Source organism: Salmo trutta, chromosome 15 (genome assembly GCF_901001165.1).
Source record: "Salmo trutta chromosome 15, fSalTru1.1, whole genome shotgun sequence".
In the NCBI taxonomy this organism is placed as follows: Eukaryota; Metazoa; Chordata; class Actinopteri; order Salmoniformes; family Salmonidae; genus Salmo; species Salmo trutta.
This window is the reverse complement of record NC_042971.1, coordinates 55335076-55354731: the sequence shown is the minus strand read 5'-3', so window position 1 is coordinate 55354731 and position 19656 is coordinate 55335076. Positions and strand designations below refer to the sequence as shown.

At 45.4% G+C, this 19656-nt stretch overlaps 2 protein-coding genes and 1 non-coding gene across 3 annotated transcripts in view; 2 read left to right on the top strand and 1 right to left on the bottom strand.

Annotated features, from left to right (window-relative positions):
* dhx29 (DEAH (Asp-Glu-Ala-His) box polypeptide 29) overlaps positions 1-9385 on the bottom strand; it is a 29520-nt gene extending 20135 nt beyond the window's left edge. Inside the window, exons 1-12 of the mRNA XM_029692199.1 lie at positions 9198-9385; positions 8842-9037; positions 8562-8635; positions 8360-8473; positions 8095-8224; positions 7848-7975; positions 7529-7672; positions 7098-7224; positions 2223-2390; positions 1673-1841; positions 716-836; positions 91-453 (exon numbers count right to left, since the gene is read on the bottom strand). Coding sequence (XP_029548059.1) covers positions 91-453; positions 716-836; positions 1673-1841; positions 2223-2390; positions 7098-7224; positions 7529-7672; positions 7848-7975; positions 8095-8224; positions 8360-8473; positions 8562-8635; positions 8842-9007 — 1704 coding nt within the window. The 5' untranslated portion in view covers positions 9008-9037; positions 9198-9385. The remainder of the gene's footprint in view (positions 1-90; positions 454-715; positions 837-1672; positions 1842-2222; positions 2391-7097; positions 7225-7528; positions 7673-7847; positions 7976-8094; positions 8225-8359; positions 8474-8561; positions 8636-8841; positions 9038-9197) is intronic.
* A 25-nt stretch (positions 9386-9410) lies between these two features.
* LOC115149378 (exosome RNA helicase MTR4) overlaps positions 9411-19656 on the top strand; it is a 64239-nt gene continuing 53993 nt past the window's right edge. Inside the window, exons 1-10 of the mRNA XM_029692200.1 lie at positions 9411-9549; positions 11665-11808; positions 12079-12145; positions 12281-12343; positions 12483-12595; positions 12795-12969; positions 13203-13418; positions 13791-13889; positions 16326-16446; positions 16599-16730. Coding sequence (XP_029548060.1) covers positions 9458-9549; positions 11665-11808; positions 12079-12145; positions 12281-12343; positions 12483-12595; positions 12795-12969; positions 13203-13418; positions 13791-13889; positions 16326-16446; positions 16599-16730 — 1222 coding nt within the window. The 5' untranslated portion in view covers positions 9411-9457. The remainder of the gene's footprint in view (positions 9550-11664; positions 11809-12078; positions 12146-12280; positions 12344-12482; positions 12596-12794; positions 12970-13202; positions 13419-13790; positions 13890-16325; positions 16447-16598; positions 16731-19656) is intronic.
* On the top strand, positions 13553-13682 carry LOC115149715 (small nucleolar RNA SNORA35). Its single transcript, XR_003866966.1, has one exon. It is a non-coding gene; the product is annotated as a small nucleolar RNA SNORA35 (small nucleolar RNA).

Here is a 19656-nt window from a genome sequence, read left to right as displayed (position 1 = left end):
ATAAACATTTAGTAAAGTGTCACTCCACAATATTACAACTATTGATAAGACATTAAAACTGATTAAAAATAGATTAAAAACATTACAGACCTGTAACCGCCTGGACAGGGCCGAGCCACGGAGCTTCAGAAGAAGGGCCCGAGCCGCCACCTCTGCAACCCCACCGCCTCTCTGCTTCGGTGTAATTGCTTTCCCTGGGTCCTCCTCTTCCTCCAGGTTGGCCAGGCTCTCCCAGTCATCCTCGAGCTCGTCCCCAGCTCCCTGCAGCCCTGGCTGGGGAGAAGGACACTTCTTCTGGGGTTGCTGCTGTTTCAGCCGGGTCAGCAGTCGGGCGATGAACTGGTCTCGGGGTTTGTTGATGGCTGTGCGGAGCTCCTCCTCCTCTGCCTGCTCGCTGTCCCGCAACTCCAGCCACACCTCACGGTACGTGGGAGGGATCAACATATGGACTGACTGGGATGGCGAGAGAGAGAGAGAGACAGAGAGACAGAGAGAGCGAGAGAGAGAGAGACAGACAGACAGAGAGAGAGCGAGAGAAAAAGAGAGACAGACAGACCGAGAAATAAAGAGAGAGACACACAGACAGAGAGAGAGAGAGAGAGAGACACACACACAGACAGACAGAGAGAGAGACACAGGTTACGGTTATTGGAATGTAAAACACCATCAGAAACACACTTGACTCTAGTTGAGGTTACATACAATATGAACTCACCTGTCCTTTACATAGGTTGTAGATGGCCAGTGTAGCACCCAGGTGCTGAGCCTGCATGCCGTCCTCAGTGAGGATATTGGGACAAACCTCCAAAACATCATCCAGTCTCTGAACACGAACCCTGGGAGAAACAATACCAGTCTTACTGTAAGACAAAACTTAATCACAACACGTCATACACTGTCTAAGTCTGGCTGACACCAAACTCCAAGTCTTCCTGACTTCACCACCTGGAAAGGCTCCTTGATGTTGCAGGCACGATAATGAAGGGGGCTGTGATTTTTTACTGGTTGGTTCTCCTCTGTGTCTTTCTCACTCAAACGCCCACATAGACAACCACACACAGCCCCCGAACCCCACTGCCCCTAACCCGGATTGGTTCTTTCAAACGTTTTTTCTTTCCTGGGGGTTGTTGAGACCTCATGGAAATGGGCGGCGCTCAGGGGCTGTGTGTGGTTGTATCAGGGTTAGGGTGTGGCTCTCAGGGGCTGTGTGTGGTTGGATCAGGGTTAGGGTGTGGCTCTCAGGGGCTGTGTGTGGTTGGATCAGGGTTAGGGTGTGGCTCTCAGGGGCTGTGTGTGGTTGGATCAGGGTTAGGGTGTGGCTCTCAGGGGCTGTGTGTGGTTGTTGATGTGGTTGTGCGTGAATTCTGCATTTAAAACAGACTCCTGTCCAGACCAGTGTGTCAGCTCTCCCTGGCTGTGTACCATGTCAGCCAGGCTAAAACTGTCCATCTTCCAAACACTAACCCTGGAGGATAACAGATTGCAGAAAACAGATGTGCAACTTCTCTGACTACCAATGTTAAGGTCAATTTCATTTTAATCAACTGAAATTCCAACTCAATGAAAACTCATTGAAAAAGCAGAGTTGACTGAATGAAATGGCATTGATCACAAGCCTGCGGACTACTTTAACAACATGCCAGAGATCCTGAGACTGGATCCAATCACTCACCTGCACTTCCAGTATCTCCCAGCAGCAACCTTCTGGAAGGAGGGAGCAGGGCTCTTAGGGAGGTTCTTCCTGACCCAGTCAATCAGGAACTGTTTGGGGGACTTGCCGGTCCAGCTGCGAGCCGTGTAGTCAAAGTTACGGATGTCTTTAGGCTCATTATTTTTCGCTGCTGAGACAGAAATAAATGTGATGTTTTAATACGAAACCTCAGTACCACAATCAGTTATACTGTAATGTGTAGGATTTTACTACACAACTTAGTATGCATTTGTACACTCATATACCACTGCCATGCACTATTGTTTTGAATAAGTACAGATACAGTGCATCATCTACTCAGTTGACACCACAGGAGGCTGGTGGAGCCTTAATTGGGGAGGACGGACTCCTGGTAATGGCTGGAGCGGAATAAGTGGAATGGTATCACCAACATCAAACACATGGTTTCCATGTGTTTGATGCCGTTCCATTTGCTCCGTCCCTGCCATTATTATGAGCTGTCCTCCCCTCAGATTGACCAAACAAAGATGTTTTGTCAATCCATACTTACTTTTCTCTGCGGGAGGGGGCGTTTCCTTTTCAGCTTGTTCAAACAGGCCGAATGCCAGTTCTTCCTTCCCCTCAGTTGGAGCAGGTGGTTTCTTCTCCTCGACTTTAGGCGTGTCTACAACTTTTATCGCTGTGTTGAACATAGGATGGGATTCTAGTGGCTTCATCTCTAAAATGTGAATAGAAACATAACCATTAATATGTGGTGTGAAAATAAAACCTATATAAACTCAGCAAAAAAATAAATGTCCCTTTTTCAGGACCCTGTCTTTCAAAGATAATTAGTAAAAATCCAAATAACTTCAAAGATCTTCATTGTAAAGGGTTTAAACACTGTTTCCCATGCCTGTTCAATGAACCATAAACAATTAATGAACATGCACCTGTGGAACGGTCGTTAAGACACTAACAGCTTACAGATGGTAGGCAATTAAGGTCACAGTTATGAAAACGTAGGCCTCTTAGTGTCCTTTCTACTGACTCTGAAAAACACCAAAAGAAAGATGCCCAGGGTCCCTGCTCATCTGCATGAATGTGCCTTAGGCATGCTGCAAGGAGGCATGATGACTGCAGATGTGGCCAGGGCAATAAATTGCAATGTCTGTACTATGAGACGTCTAAGAAAGCGCTACAGGGAGACAGGACGGACAGCTGATCGTACTCGCAGTGGCAGACCACGTGTAACACCTGCACAGGATCGGTACATCCGAACATCACACCTGCGGGACAGGTACAGGATGGCAACAACAACTGCCCAAGTTACACCAGGAACGCACAATCCCTCCATCAGTGCTCAGACTGTCCGCAATAGGCTGAGAGAGGCTGGACTGAGGGCTTGTAGGCCTGTTGTAAGGCAGGTCCTAACCAGACATCCCCGGCAACAACGTTGCCTATGGGCACAAACCCACCGTCACTGGACCAGACAGGACTGGCAAAAAGTGCTCTTCACTGACGAGTCCCAGTTGTCTCACCAGGGGTGATAGCCGGATTCGCGTTTATCGTTGAAGGAATGAGCGTTACACCGAGGCCTGTACAGCCCTGGCCAAAAGTTTGGAGAATGACACAAATACTAATTTTCACAAAGTCTGCTGCCTCAGTGTCTTTAGATATTTTTGTCAGATGTTACTATGGAATACTGAAGTATAATTACAAGCATTTCGTAAGTGTCAAAGGCTTTTATTGACAATTACATGAAGTTGATGCAAAGAGTCGATAATGGCAGTGTTGACCCTTCTTTTTCAAGACCTCTGCAATCCGCCCTGGCATGCTGTCAATTAAATTCTGGGCCACATCCTGACTGATGGCAGCCCATTCTTGAATAATCAATGCTTGGAGTTTGTCAGATTTTGTGGATTTTTGTTTGTCCACCCGCCTCTTGAAGATTGACCACAAGTTCTCAATGGGATTAAGGTCTGGGGAGTTTCCTGGCCATGGACCCAGGAAAAAATATCAATGTTGTGTTCCCCGAGCCACTTAGTTATCACTTTTGCCTTATGGCAAGGTGCTCCATCATGCTGGAAATGGCATTGTTCATCACCAAACTGTTCCTGGATGGTTGGGAGAAGTTGCTCTCAGAGGATGTGTTGGTACCATTCTTTATTCATGGCTGTGTTCTTAGGCAAAATTGTGAGTGAGTCCACTCCCTTGCCTGAGAAGCAACCCCACACATGAATGGTCTCAGGATGCTTTACTGTTGGCATGACACAGGACTGATGGTAGCGCTCACCTTGTCTTCTCTGGACAAGCTTTTTTCCGGATGCCCCAAACAATCGGAAAGGGGATTCATCAGAGTAAAGGACTTTACCCCAGTCCTCAGCAGTCCAATCCCTGTACCTTTTGCAGAATATCAGTCTGTCCCTGATATTTTTCCTGGAGAGAAGTGGCTTCTTTGCTGCCCTTCTTGACACCAGGCCATCCTCCAAAAGTCTTCGCCTCACTGTGCTTGCAGATGCACTCACACCTGCCCGCTGCCATTCCTGAGCAAGCTCTGTACTGGTGGTGCCCCGATCCCACAGCTGAATCAACTTTAGGAGACGGTCCCTGCGCTTGCTGGACTTTGTTGGGCGCCCTGAAGCCTTCTTCACAACAATTGAACCGCTCTCCTTGAAGTTCTTGATGATCCGATAAATTGTTGATTTAGGTGCAATCTTACTGGCAGCAATATCCTTGCCTGTGAAGCCCTTTTTGTGCAAAGCAATGATGACGGCACGTGTTTCCTTGCAGGTAACCATGGTTGACAGAGGAAGAACAATGATTCCAAGCACCACCCTCCTTTTGAAGCTTCCAGTCTGTTATTCAAACTCAATCAGCATGACAGAGTGATCTCCAGCCCTGTCCTCGTCAACAGTCACACCTGTGTTAACGAGATAATCACTGACATGATGTCAGCTGGTCCTTCTGTGGCAGGGCTGAAATGCAGTGGAAATGTTTTTGGGGGATTCAGTTCATTTGCATGGCAAAGAGGGACTTTGCAATTAATTGCAATTAATCTGATCACTCTTCATAACATTCTGGAGTATATGCAATTGCCATCACACAAACTGAGGCAGCAGACTTTGTGAAAATTAATATTTGTGTATCAAAACTTTTGGCCATGACTGTACTCTGGAGTGGGATCGATTTGGAGGTGGAGGGTCCGTCATGGTCTGGGGTGGTGTGTCACAGCATCATCGGACTGAGCTGGTTGTCCTTGTAGGCAATCTCAACGCTGTGCGTTACAGGGAAGACATCCTTTTCCGTCATGTGGTACCCTTCCTGCAGGCTCATTCTGACATGACCCTCCAGCATGACAATGCCACCAGCCATGCTGCTCGTTCTGTGCGTGAGTTCCTGCAAGACAGGAATGTCAGTGTTCTGCCATGGCCAGCGAAGAGCATGTCTGGGACCTGTTGGATCGGAGGGTGAGGGCCAGGGCCATTCCCCCCAGAAATGTCTGGGAACTTGCAGGTGCCTTGGTGGAAGAGTGGGATAACATCTCGCAGCAAGAACTGGCAAATCTGGTGCAGTCCATGAGGAGGAGATGCACTGCAGTACTGAATGCAGCTGGTGGCCACATCAGATACTGACTGTTACTTTTGATTTTGACCCCCCTTTGTTCAGGGACACATTATTCCATTTCTGTTAGTCACATGTCTGTGGAATTTGTTCAGTTTATGTCTCAGTTGTTGAATCTTGTTATGGTCATACAAATATTTACACATGTTAAGTTTGCTGAAAATAAACGCAGTTGACAGTGAGAGGACGTTTCTTTTTTTGCTGAGTTTACTTCTAGGAAATATTATCAAAAAGGATGCTCTGTGGTCAAATAAGGAACATTGATGAATATGTTATTGTAAATAGTTTTAAAGTATGTATGCAGATCAGGGGTGGGCAACTGGCAGCGGCCCCATTATGTAGGCCCACGGATACATTTCCAAATACCAAAACATAACAACAAATATTTACAGTACCATAGGACTGGTACTGAATATATATTTTTTAGGAACTCAGTCGGGTCTCAGCTTACTGTTGAGAGTTAGAATAGTAGAATACACAAAGTGCAATTTCGAAAATTGGTTGTGCATCAGCAGTTTCTCTTTCTATGTTAGTCAGTAGCTAGGTTTCCATCCAGTTTGCAACAGATTTTCATGCAAATATTCAAAAATGTGTATAAAACAATATGAGCATTTTCCCACCAGGGATGTGTTTCAATTAAACTGACCTTTTGTGGATAAAAGGCTGTGCGTGATGACGTAGTGCAGATAAAAATGTACTTTGCCATTAAATTCCAATGGGTTTCCATCGCATTTTCAACTCTACTGATGGTTATGTCACAAAACTGTTGTGTTATATAGCAAATATGTCTACTCTCGTCTTGGCACATGCGCTCTAACCAACAGCTCGCAGATACAGTGCGGGTAGGCTACCTGCATTATGAGATTATTATAGATGAGAGCGATTTATTTGTATTTGTCAAACGGCGGCCAAGCATTGATGTCAACAGAGTACGACCCTCAATATTTATTGGAAAGGAGCACCAAGCTCATCACCTTGCACTATCACCACTGTGAAGTTCATTACTTATTTCATCTGTAGCCTAATAAACTACATGCTTTCCTGAGTCGTAGTGGGAGGACCATACAGCATATCATCGCGTGACTCCAAGTTTGATGGTTATTGTTATTATATCATAAGGTGTTTCTACCGCCATTTCTTGCATAATTAATTTTACCGACACGAAAAGATCCCACCATGTCTAACGAACAAATTGTCTGTCGGCATTTCTAAAACTGTACCGGCATTTCATGTTTCCATGCCCGGTTGTTACTTTATTCACGCGTCAGGTAATTAAATAGTTGGATTACTGACAGTCACTTAAGTAAAAATTGTTTTAGATTGGTAAGTTATCTAAACTTGTAGTAATCATGGTTGAATTACCGACTGGGTGGTCCCCCATTGATTTTGTTAATCACTCTGACTCAGATATCATATTAAAAACTGCTAACATTTCTTTCCACCCTATGGAAAAATGTGTACAATTGCAGGAAAGTAGCTGTAAAACTTCACATTTTTCTCTAGGCAAAATTAGTAGAATTGCATGAAATTAGTTATAAAATAACAAAATCTTATTTTTGCCCCATGGCTAAATGTGTAGAATTGGAGCAAACGTGCTTTAAAATGGCAAAATGTTTCTGTTGTTGGGGGGGGGACAACATTTTGCTTAGGGCCGGCTCTGACTGCATGTGTGGGTATGGATGTGGGTACGGAGACCCACGTGCCACTGAGGCCCCTCATGATGAGTTCCGATTTTTTTGTGGCCCCCATCCCCGTTCAAAGTTGCCCATCCCTGATATAGATTATGTGGGTGTTCAGTTGACAATGGAGGACCCAGACAGACCTTGCTGTATGACTCTGATTCTGTCCTGTGCAGTCCTCTGTCCTCCTTTGTCCTTCTTGGCCTTGGCTGTAGCAGCCATCTCCTTGGCATCGTACAGCTGTGCAGTGAGCACCAGGTACCTGTCGTTCTACACAACATCACATGACATAACCAGAGTGAAGGGAAACAGTATTACCCATCAAGTAGTACCCAGTAGTTATAGTCCCTAGAACTTTCAGAAAAGTAGCCTGTGTGCCAGTCCGTTTCTGCTCTCTTGCCAACTCCTTATGGAATTGTCATGCTAAACATTCCATAATGTGTTGGCAAGAGCACAGAAACAGAGTTGCACCCAGGCTATGAGAAAAGTAAGACCAGCATAGATTGTCATCATTTATACAGTACATGTCAGTGTAACAGGTGAATGTGTGACATGATTGCTGAGTTCAGCTTACCGGATCAAACTTCTCATCCAGTTCTGGGTTCCGTGTCTTCTTCCCACTCTGCTCCTCATCTTCTTCGCTGCTCTCCTCACTGGACTGCTCTGCGTATCTAAGGATCCACTCCTTCACACTGGCCCCCTCATCCTTCACAGGCACCTGTCAACATGGAGATCACCATGGAGATGACTGATCATTCATTGACTCACAGACTCAGAATGTGTAGAAAATGTTTCCCATAATCTTACGTTGCCAGACTGTAAATGTCACATTCGCTCCGCATACTCTAAGCAACACAATAGGAAAGGGTGGATCAAGGCTATATTTTCCCCACCTTTGCCGGCTCTTTCTTCGGTTCTTTGGGAGATTCAGGTTCGGGTGCTTGGGGTGCAGGCTGGAACTTTGGCTTGGTCTCATGGTTCTCTTCCTGCATCCTCTGACTGAAACCGGCTGGCAGCTCCTCTGAAGGAGGGAATCAAAGAAAGCTAGAGTAAAACGAGTCAGTCAGAGGATCAGTGAAGAAGTTTATTGCGATAAGAAGGTAAAAAGAACAGACAATTTGAAAATCAAAGTAAAAGTACCATCTTTCAGGTTCAGGCAAAGCCAGTCGAGGGCAGAGTGCAGGTCTCCTCCATACAACACACTGCTTTTCATGGCTTCCTCAATGTGCTCCGTCTTAAACTTGAACTTCTGCAGAGCTAAGTAGAGATCCTGTAAAACACAATCACAGGCTACATCATGACAGTGTAACACAAAGCATATGACATTAGAATAGATTAACAAAATACATATGACAGACATGTGAATCAAGGCTCGTTTGTTACTGTGACACATGATGTTCTTTACCAGCAGTTTCTTGTTGGTGAGTCTTCCTGATATTGGTCCTTTGTCTCCATTCTCTTGCCTGAAATCATTGATCAGTTTGATGATCTTCTTCTCCAAGTCTGTTTGAATGACAACCTGTAACAGAAGTAAAACATTTCAGGACGTGTTTATAAAGTAGTAGGCTAATAACAGGGTTAAACATCAGTCTATTCTGCACACTTACTTTGAGTATAGACTTGTCAGTGACTCCTCCTGTGTCCACTTGTGCTGTGTTTGTGAGGCTGTAGGTCTTTGGACCTGTCAAACGAGTCAATGAAAGTGTCAGACTCACACAGATGGTTTAATTATGCCTGCCATATGCCATCCAACATTGAATCATGTATTACAGGCTATCATTACCCACCAGGGGTTTCTGACTCATAACAACAGCCACAGCCTTCTGAGACCTAACTCTGCTCAGATCTAGCTAGCTAACTAGACATTACTTTATATGAGTGACATACCTTTTGGCTTGTTTTCTTTCACAGCAGCTTTAGCAGGAGTTGGCTTCTGCTTTTTCCCAGTAGTAGCAAGGTCAGCCACTCCGTTTCCAGCAGCAGGAACATTGTTGGCTGCTGCTGCCGGTTGGACTGTAGGGACAGTGGCTGATTTCTTCTTCTTTCCACCCATTGAGAGACTGCGATCTGTTGCCCTACAGGTCTAATACATTTAAAAACATCAGTCAACAGCTAATTTCATATGTTTCTTAAAATATGACGGTTGTCTGGCTACTCTAAAAACAGATAGCTAGCTAGTAACGTTAGCTAGTTAGCAAACAGCTACACCTTGCAGACACCGGTGAAAAGACACAAGCACTTACAACGCAATCTGTCTGTCACGTTATAATAACACGTTATAACACCGCTGTACTAGACTAGTATATCGGCAGTATAAACGATTGACTATTCAAGAGTGGAGTCCAGCATATTTTCTATATTCATAATAATGCTGTGGCTAGTTTGCCAAATAATAAAACGCGTCTAAAATATTTTTCGCGAGTTATGAATTGGTAGTTTCCGGTTGCCGTAGCGGAAGTAATATTGTTGCATTGTGGGATTTGTGTGTTTTCATCTTGCAATCATGGCGGACGCCTTTGGAGACGATTTGTTCAGCGTGTTCGATGAAGAACAAACATCTTCAACTAAAAAGAAACCACCAATACCTGAAAAGGGGTATGTTAGTTATGGGTTTTCATTCGGTTAGAAAGTTATTTTCAATTCATAAAGTAATGACACAGACAACTATCAAATGAGAACACTCGCAAACAGCATCTAGCCTTGCTGGCTAAATAATGCTAACGACGCCTAGCTACTAACTTTACAGCCCAATGCCTAACGTTACATTTACACTGGTTTATGTTTAATCCCAGACTCTTGGGAGTGAGATTTGTGTGTTTACCAGTATGAACATTTCGCCACATTTTATTCGTTCAAATATCTAGTGTTAGTGATTTTAGATATAGTATAGTCGGAAGGTAACTATCAAACTAGGCAGCATTCTGCCTTCTCCCTACAGTCCTCAGACATTAACTTCGTCCACGATGGCCTCGTGAACTACATTACAATCCCGACGCTGTGTTAACGTTTAGACACGTAGATACGCATCGCTTGCAATATGGCTGGTATTAAAGATGGTAGATAAATTACGTTGTTTTACTCACGCCGTTGACTTTTGAAATAAATGGTCAGTTCCGGTCTGCTTAACGGGGTTGATCTCCCATGCACCAATCCGATAGCGGCCTTCCCAATATGCCATTCTGTACAGATGTTCCACTGTGTCCCTCATTCAGTTTGAAGTTTGACCCTTATCAAAGGACCACACTTTGGAAGATCAGCCAGATATTGCTGTGGAATAATAACCTGCCAAGATATGGAGCAGTAGTAAATATATATGTATATGTGGACACCCCTTCAAATGAGTGGATTTGGCAATTTCGGTCACACCCATTGCTGACAGGTGTATAAAATAGAGCACACAGAGCTCAGTGACTTTCAGCGTGGCACTGTCCTAGTATGCCACCTTTCCAACAAGTCAGTATGTCAAATTTCTGCCCTGCTAAAGCTGCCCTTGTCAACTGTAAGTGCTGGAAACGCCTTGGAACCGTTACGGCTCAGCCGCAAAGCGGTAGGCCATGCGAGCTCACAGAACGGGAGTGCTGAAGCGCATACCAATCGTCTGGCCTCGGTTGCAACGCTCACTACCGAGTTCCAAGCTGCCTCCGGAAGCAACGTCAGCTTCATGAAATGGGTTTCCAAGGCCGAGCAGCAGCACACAAGCCCTAGAGTTCCATGAACATGGTTATGCCTAACATTTTTGAAGCATTAGACCAGAACCTTGATACTGTTTGAACATTAGTCATGAAGATTAGGCTATTTTGCAATGCCAAGCGTCGGCTGGAGTGGTGTAAAGCTCGCCGCCATTGGACTCTGGAGCACTGGAAAGGCGTTGTCTAGAGTGATGAATCACGCTTCACCATCTGGCAGTTCGACGGACGAATCTAGCTTTGGCGGATGCCAGGAGAATGCTACCTGCACCAATGCATAGTGCCAACTGTAAAGTTTGGTGGATGAGGAATAATGGTCTGGGGATATTTTTCATGGTTTGGGCTAGGCCCCTTAGTTCCAGTGAAGGGAAATTGTAACGCTTCAGCATACAATGACATTCTAGACAATTCTGTGCTTCCATCTTTGTGGCAACAGTTTTGGGAATGCCTTTTCCTGTTTCAGCATGACAATGCCCCCATGCACAAATGAGGTCCATACAGAAATGGTTTGTCAAGATCGGTGTGAAAGAACAAGACTGGCCTGCACAGGGTCCTAACCTCAACCCATCAATCAACTTTGGGATGAATTGGAACGCTGACTGCGAGCCAGGTCTAATCGCCCAACATCAGTGACCGACCTCACTAATGCTCTTGTGGCTGAATGGAAGCAAGTCCCCGCATCAATGTTCCAACATCTAGTGAAAAGCCTTCTCAGAAGAGTGGAAGCTGTTATAGCAGCAAAAGGGGTAACAAATCCAGATTAATGCCCATGATTTTGGAGTGAGATGTTCGACGAGCAGGGGTCCACATACTTTTGGCCGTATAGTGTATCTAATCAATGGAAGATGCAATTTGAAGGAATTAAAAGTTAAAGGATAGAATACAAGGACCAAGAGCCAACAGGTAGGCAGGCTGCTACTTAATATTGTGAATGGAGTTATTTGTAACTGTAGGATGAGAAAGCACATGCACTGCAGCCTCTTCTATTCTAAAATAACATTACTGATTTATTCTCACTTTTCAGGAAAGCAACCAGTAATAATGATGAACGCGGAAAGAACGAGCCCCCTGCTGCCAAGACCAAGAGGGAAGCAGACAACGACGGGACAGATGAGGTGGTGTTCGGGAAGAAGGCCAAGCTGGAGACTGTCTCTACAGAGGAGATCAAGTAAGATGTGACTTTGAACAATTCTAGATTTGCTGCCTCAAGATCAGATATAGCTACCGCTGCAGCATGGGTTTGAGTCCGGCCCACTGCAATTTCAGTGCACTCTTTCATCTCTACCGACTGCCTAGATGTGTAATTGTGTAAAGTGTTATGATTCCCTGTTGGTGTAGACACATGGCTATATGATATGCAAATTAGAGTGCCGTGTGAATTCTACTCACGGTTGGTTAACGGATTGAATGCTAATGAATATGAAATGGCCATCCCCAGTCTTGCAGACTGCATGCCCAAAGTGAAGGTGGAGCCGGTTGAGACAGTGGAAGGATGCAATCACGAGGTAAGAGCTTTCACAGGTCTTTTGAAATATTAACAAAATATATTTATTTTTTATTAATTTATGAAACCTGGGTATAGTCCACTATATCAACTGGCTTCCCCTTATTGACATTTCTGTTTTCCTTTACCTGAACAGGTAGCCCTGCCAGCCAATGAGGAGTACACACAGCTTAAGCCTCGTGTGGGGAAAGCAGCCAAGGTAGTGTAACTGTAAATCTCTGTTGCGTGGATATGGTGAAAGCACGTTCTGAAAATCAGGGCCTTAAACATTGCCTTGTCAAGTGACTCCAGTCCACCCATTTCTGTTCTTGCTAACGTCTTATTGGTCTGTTTTGCAGGAGTACCCCTTCATTCTGGATCCCTTCCAACGTGAGGCCATTCTGTGCATAGACAACAACCAGTCAGTGCTTGTGTCTGCCCACACCTCTGCAGGAAAGACTGTCTGTGCAGAGTGAGTTTGACACACTGATTGTATGTTATTTTGTCTGTAAATTAGTTAATTGATTCATGTCACTGATTGGCTCGAGATTCCACTCACCTGATGTCCCAGGTCAAAATCAGTTCATGTACTTAGGACCTCAAGGGCCAGATTAGTGTATCTAGGCAGTCTCTGAAACACTTTCCCAAACCCACGTCTGCCCCTCCTCCAGGTATGCCATAGCTCTAGCCCTGAGAGGGAAACAGAGGGTCATCTTCACCAGCCCCATCAAGGCCCTGAGTAACCAGAAGTACAGAGAGATGTACGAAGAGTTCCAAGATGTTGGCTTGATGACCGGTGATGTCACCATCAACCCCACTGCCTCCTGCCTTGTCATGACCACTGAGGTACAACATCAGAGCTTTCCGTTATCAGTCGATTATCATCACATTATCAACTCTCCACTCTGTCTGCTCAACTTGATATTGCCCTTGGCTCCGACCCCCGCTCCGACCTCCGTCCCCTGCTCTCATCTGTCTCTTCTGCTCCATTCTGTATTTTGGAGGGATACGGATAAAATGGAAGACTCATTTCTGTTGGGCATTTGGACAATAAAGTGAACTTCTCCTTATTGTTTCAGATCCTGAGGAGCATGTTGTACCGAGGGTCAGAGGTCATGAGAGAGGTGGCCTGGGTCATCTTTGATGAGATCCATTACATGAGAGATGCAGAGCGTGGCGTGGTCTGGGAGGAGACCATCATCCTGCTTCCTGACAATGTCCACTATGTCTTCCTGTCCGCCACCATCCCCAACGCCAAGCAGTTTGCTGAGTGGATCTGCCACCTCCACAAACAGGTGGGGTTTATTTAATTAACTTGGTCACTTACTTGACTTCCTATAAGAAGCGCAGGCTGTTGACAGACGTCCCCCATCTTGTGCTTCCAGTGGTGTCCACCACATATCCTATTACTTTTAAAGACCCGTCCCCTCGGAACTGTCTAGTGACCGGTCTGCCATCCCCCTGGCTGCCCAGTCTCACTCCAGTGCCAGACTAACCTTGGTCAGCAGAAGGACTGGGCTGCAACACTGGCTGTTCCCTTTCGAAGGCTGAGCACACACTTGGAAAGAATTGACTGAGTCGACTTAACTGTAAATAAAGGTTGAATAAATAGTTATTGTGATGAAATGCTAATACTTTACTGGTGACTTCTTCTTGTCCCCATGCAGCCCTGTCACGTGGTGTATACTGACTTTCGGCCCACCCCCCTGCAGCACTACATCTTCCCAGCAGGTGGCGACGGACTTCACCTTGTGGTGGATGAGAACGTAAGGACATCCACAATACCAGAGGTTTCCTCTGTCTTGACTGTGACAACACGTTGCCTTCTGCATTTACTATACACACTCACACACAGATGATGCACACCCTGTCACAGTGGAAATACACTTCATTCACTTCATTGTACAGTCATTTGATATATGTATCCATAAAGATAAAGTGGAAATGTTTAGGAGCAGCAAGGGCTCAGTTGTGAAGTGGATGGCCACACAAGCTCACAGAACCTTACTGCTGATGCGTGTAGGGCGTACAAATCATAATTCCTCAGTTGTAACGCTCACTACTGAGTTCCAAACTGCCTCTGGAAGCAATGTTAGCACAATAACTGTTAGTTGGGAGCTTCATGAAATGGGTTTCCATGGCCGTGCAGCCGCAATCAAGCCTAAGATCACCATGCACAATGCCAAATGTTGGCTGGACTGGTGTAAAGCTCTGCGCCATTGGAATCTTGAGCAGTGGAAACGCATTCTCTGGAGTGATGAATCACGCTTCACCATCTGACAGGCTAATCTGGGTTTGGCGGATGCCAGGAGAATTATTTTATTTTTATTTAACCAGGTTGGCCAGTTAAGAACAAGTTCTCATTTACATCTGCGACCTGGTCAAGATAAAGCAAAGCAGTGCGACCCAAACAACAACACAGTTACACATAAACAAACGTACAGTCAATAACACAATAGAAAAATCTATATACAGTGTATGCGAATGTAGTAAGATTATGGAGGTAAGGCAATACATAGGCCATAGTGGTGAAATAATTACAATTTAGCATTAACACTGGAGTGATAGATGTGCAGAAGATGAATGTGCAAGTAGAAATACTGGGGTGCAAAGGAGCAAAAAAAGAAATAACAATATGGGGATGAGGTAGTTGGGTGGGCTGTGTACAGGTGCAGTGATTGGTAAGCTGCTCTGACAGCTGATGCTTAAAGTTAGTAAGGTAGTAATGCTACCTGCCCCAATGCATAGTGCCAACTGTAAAGGAGGAATAATGGTCTGGGGCTGTTTTTCATGGTTCGGGCTAGGTCTGTGTTAAGCATTGCTTGCATCATGCTGTTGTCGTAACAGGCCAGATGGGTTACAGTGATGAGAGCACACAAAAATCACTCCATTATTTAGGTTCGGTTTACAATGTCTGTCAGTGGGATGACTAAGCATGGTGTTAGGTACCTGGCTAAACATGCAAGTATCAGCTTAGTGTGATAGCCATTCACACCTCTGGGAACAGTAGCTTAGTGATAACTATTCACACCTCTGGGAACCGTAGCTTAGTGATAACTATTCACACCTCTGTGAACAGAATGTGAAATGAGCCCAGAGTGTCTGATCGTGTCTACTCTAGGGTCGGTTATTGACCCAGAGTGTCTGATCGTGTCTACTCTAGGGTCGGTTATTGACCCAGAGTGTCTGATCGTGTCTACTCTAGGGTCGGTTATTGATCCAGAGTGTCTGATCGTGTCTACTCTAGGGTCGGTTATTGATCCAGAGTGTCTGATCGTCTACTCTAGGGTCGGTTATTGACCCAGAGTGTCTGATCGTCTACTCTAGGGTCGGTTATTGACCCAGAGTGTCTGATCGTGTCTACTCTAGGGTCGGTTATTGATCCAGAGTGTCTGATCGTCTACTCTAGGGTCGGTTATTGACCCAGAGTGTCTGATCGTCTACTCTAGGGTCGGTTATTGACCCAGAGTGTCTGATCGTGTCTACTCTAGGGTCGGTTATTGATCCAGAGTGTCTGATCGTGTCTACTCTAGGGTCGGTTATTGATCCAGAGTGTCTGATCGTGTCTACTCTAGGGTCGGTTATTGATCCAGAGTGTCTGATCGTGTCTACTCTAGGGTCGGTTATTGATCCAGAGTGTCTGATCGTGTCTACTCTAGGGTCGGTTATTGATCCAGAGTGTCTGATCGTGTCTACTCTAGGGTCGGTTATTGATCCAGAGTGTCTGATCGTGTCTACTCTAGGGTCGGTTATTGATCCAGAGTGTCTGATCGTGTCTACTCTAGGGTCGGTTATTGATCCAGAGTGTCTGATCGTGTCTACTCTAGGGTCGGTTATTGATCCAGTGTCTGATCGTCTACTCTAGGGTCGGTTATTGATCCAGAGTGTCTGATTGTGTCTACTCTAGGGTCGGTTATTGATCCAGAGTGTCTGATCGTCTACTCTAGGGTCGGTTATTGACCCAGAGTGTCTGATCGTGTCTACTCTAGGGTCGGTTATTGATCCAGAGTGTCTGATCGTGTCTACTCTAGGGTCGGTTATTGACCCAGAGTGTCTGATCGTGTCTACTCTAGGGTCGGTTATTGATCCAGAGTGTCTGATCGTGTCTACTCTAGGGTCGGTTATTGATCCAGAGTGTCTGATCGTCTACTCTAGGGTCGGTTATTGATCCAGAGTGTCTGATCGTGTCTTGTCTCCTCCAGGGAGAGTTCAGAGAGGACAACTTCAACACGGCCATGCAGGTGCTGAGAGACACAGGGGACTCTGGGGGCGGCAGCGGAGGGGGCAAGTGGGACACCAAGGGACGCAAAGGAGGAACACGAGGTGTGTGACTGACTGCCTATACTGCTGACCACAAGTATTAATGTGAGCCAAGTTTTGTCAGATGATTCAGTGTCATCTAAATTTGGGTTTCAAAATTCATGGAATATTACCCAAAATCCCTTGTTTTGTTCACTGTGTGTTGTCTCCTTTAGGGCCGTCCAACGTGTTCAAGATCGTGAAGATGATCATGGAGAAGAACTTCCAGCCGGTTATCATCTTCAGCTTCAGTAAGAAGGAGTGTGAGGCCTACGCCCTGCAGGTGTCCAAGCTGGACTTCAACACAGGTAGCTACTCCCTCGATGACTGTCCTAATGAGAATTCATTAGAGCACACCATAGCAATGTGCTTTGCAGTGGAAAACAGGTGATTCTTATTGGACATATTCAGGTAGTCTGCCTCCACCAGTCTGTTTTCTTCTATTTGGTGCCTGCTGAGTACAACCATGTACCTCCTCCAAGGGTGGGACGGGAATGTCAGGAATTTTGCTAACGGTGTTTTTAATAGTCGGCATCATTCAAAAGGGATTCAAACAGGGCCTAAAATTAACCTGCCAGCTGCGGGTAGATTTCACCAGCCACGTTGGCGTGTGGTCAGGGCTCCACAGTGCTAGCATTTCATTAGTAAATAAAAATTGTATGGTATCTGTATAGTGTGGCGTCTCTGTGGGGGGGTGTCTGTATGGTGTGTGTGGCTCCACAGTGCTAGCATTTCACTCGCATTTGTAAATAAAAATTGTGGTGTCTGTCTGTATGGTGTGTGTGGTGTCTGTCTGTATGGTGTGTGTGGTGTCTGTCTGTATGGTGTGTGTCTGTATGGTGTGTGTCTGTGTGGTGTCTGTCTGTGTGGTGTGTGTCTGTGTGGTGTGTGTCTGTATGGTGTGTGTCTGTATGGTGTGTGTCTGTGTGGTGTGTGTGTGGTGTGTGTGTGTGTGTGTGTGTGTTAGAGGTCGACCAATTATGATTTTTCAACGCCGATACCGGTTATTGGAGGACCAAAAAAAGACGCTACCGATTAGTCGGCCGATTTTCTTTTTAAATGTATTTATTTGTAATAATGACAATTACAACAATACTGAATGAACACTTATTTTAACTTAATATAATACATCAATAAAATCAATTTAGCCTGAAATAAATAATGAAACATGTTCAATTTGGTTTAAATAATGCAAAAACAAAGTGTTGGAGAAGAAAGTAAAAGTGCAATATGTGCCATGTAAGAAAGCTAACGTTTAAGTTCCTTGCTCAGAACATGGGAACATATGAAAGCTGGTGGTTCCTTTTAACATGAGTCTTCAATATTCCCAGGTAAGAAGTTTTAGGTTGTATTTATTATAGGAATTATGGGACTATTTCTCTCTCTACGATTTGTATTTCATATACCTTTGACTATTGGATGTTCTTATAGGCACTTTAGTCTTGCCAGTGTAACAGTATAGCTTCCGTCCCTCTCCTCGCTCCTACCTGGGCTCGAACCAGGAACACATCGACAACAGCCACCCTCAAAGCAGCGTTACTCATGCAGAGCAAGGGGAACAACCACTCCCAAGTCTCAGAGCGAGTGACGTTTGAAATGCTATTAGCGCGCACCTGACTAACTAGCTAGCCATTTCACATCGGTTACACCAGCCTAATCTTAGGAGTTGACAAGCTTGAAGTCATAAACAGTGCAATGCCCAAACTGATGCATATACCCTGACTCTGCGTGCAATGAACGCAAAATGACACAATTTCACCTGGTTAATATTGCCTGCTAACCTGGATTTCTTTTAGCTAAATATGCAGGTTTAAAAATATATACTTCTGTATATAGGCATTGATGTTTATGGTTAGGTACAGTCGTGCAACGATTGTGCTTTTTTCGCAAATGCGCTTTTGTTAAATCATCCCCCGTTTGGCGAAGTCGGCTGTCTTTGTTAGGAAGAAATAGTCTTCACAGTTCGCAACGAGCCAGGCGGCCCAAACTGCTGCATATACCCTGACTCTGTTTGCAAGAGAAGTGACACATTTTCCCTAGTTAAAATAAATTCATGTTAGCAGGCAATATTAACTAAATATGCAGGTGTAAAAATATATACTTGTGTATTGATTTTAAGAAATGCATTAATGTTTATGGTTGGAGCAACGTGTACCTAAGCGATTACATGCAACGCAGGACAGGCTAGATAAACTAGTAATATCATCAACCACGTGTAGTTAACTAGTGATTATGATTGATTGATTGTTTTTTATAAGATAAGTTTAATGCTAGCTAGCAACTTACCTTGGCTTCTTACTGCATTCGCGTAACAGGCAGGCTCCTCGTGGAGTGCAATGTAAAGCAGGTGGTTAGAGCGTTGGACTAGTTAACCGTAAGGTTGCAAGATTGAATCCCCAAGCTGATAAGGTAAAAATCTGTCGTTCTGCCCCTGAACAAGGCAGTTAACCCACCGTTCTTAGGCCGTCATTGAAAATAAGAATTTGTTCTTAACTGACTTCCCTTGTTATGAAAACTTGAAATCGGCCCTAATTAATCGGCCATTCCGATTAATCTGTCGACCTCTAGTCTCTGTCTGTGGTGTCTCTGTCTGTGGTGTCTCTGTCTGTGGTGTCTCTGTCTGTGGTGTCTCTGTCTGTGGTGTCTCTGTCTGTGGTGTCTCTGTCTGTGGTGTCTCTGTCTGTGGTGTCTCTGTCTGTGGTGTCTCTGTCTGTGGTGTCTCTGTCTGTGGTGTCTCTGTCTGTGGTGTCTCTGTCTGTGGTGTCTCTGTCTGTGGTGTCTCTGTCTGTGGTGTCTCTGTCTGTGGTGTCTCTGTCTGTGGTGTCTCTGTCTGTGGTGTCTCTGTCTGTGGTGTCTCTGTCTGTGGTGTCTCTGTCTGTGGTGTCTCTGTCTGTGGTGTCTCTGTCTGTGGTGTCTCTGTCTGTGGTGTCTCTGTCTGTGGTGTCTCTGTCTGTGGTGTCTCTGTCTGTGGTGTCTCTGTCTGTGGTGTCTCTGTCTGTGGTGTCTCTGTCTGTGGTGTCTCTGTCTGTGATGTCTCTGTCTGTGGTGTCTCTGTCTGTGGTGTGGCGTCTGTCGGGGGTGTGGCGTCTGTCGGGGGTGTGGCGTCTGTCGGGGGTGTGGCGTCTGTCGGGGGTGTGGCGTCTGTCGGGGGTGTGGCGTCTGTCGGGGGTGTGGCGTCTGTCGGGGGTGTGGGCGTCTGTCGGGGGTGTGGCGTCTGTCGGGGGTGTGGGCGTC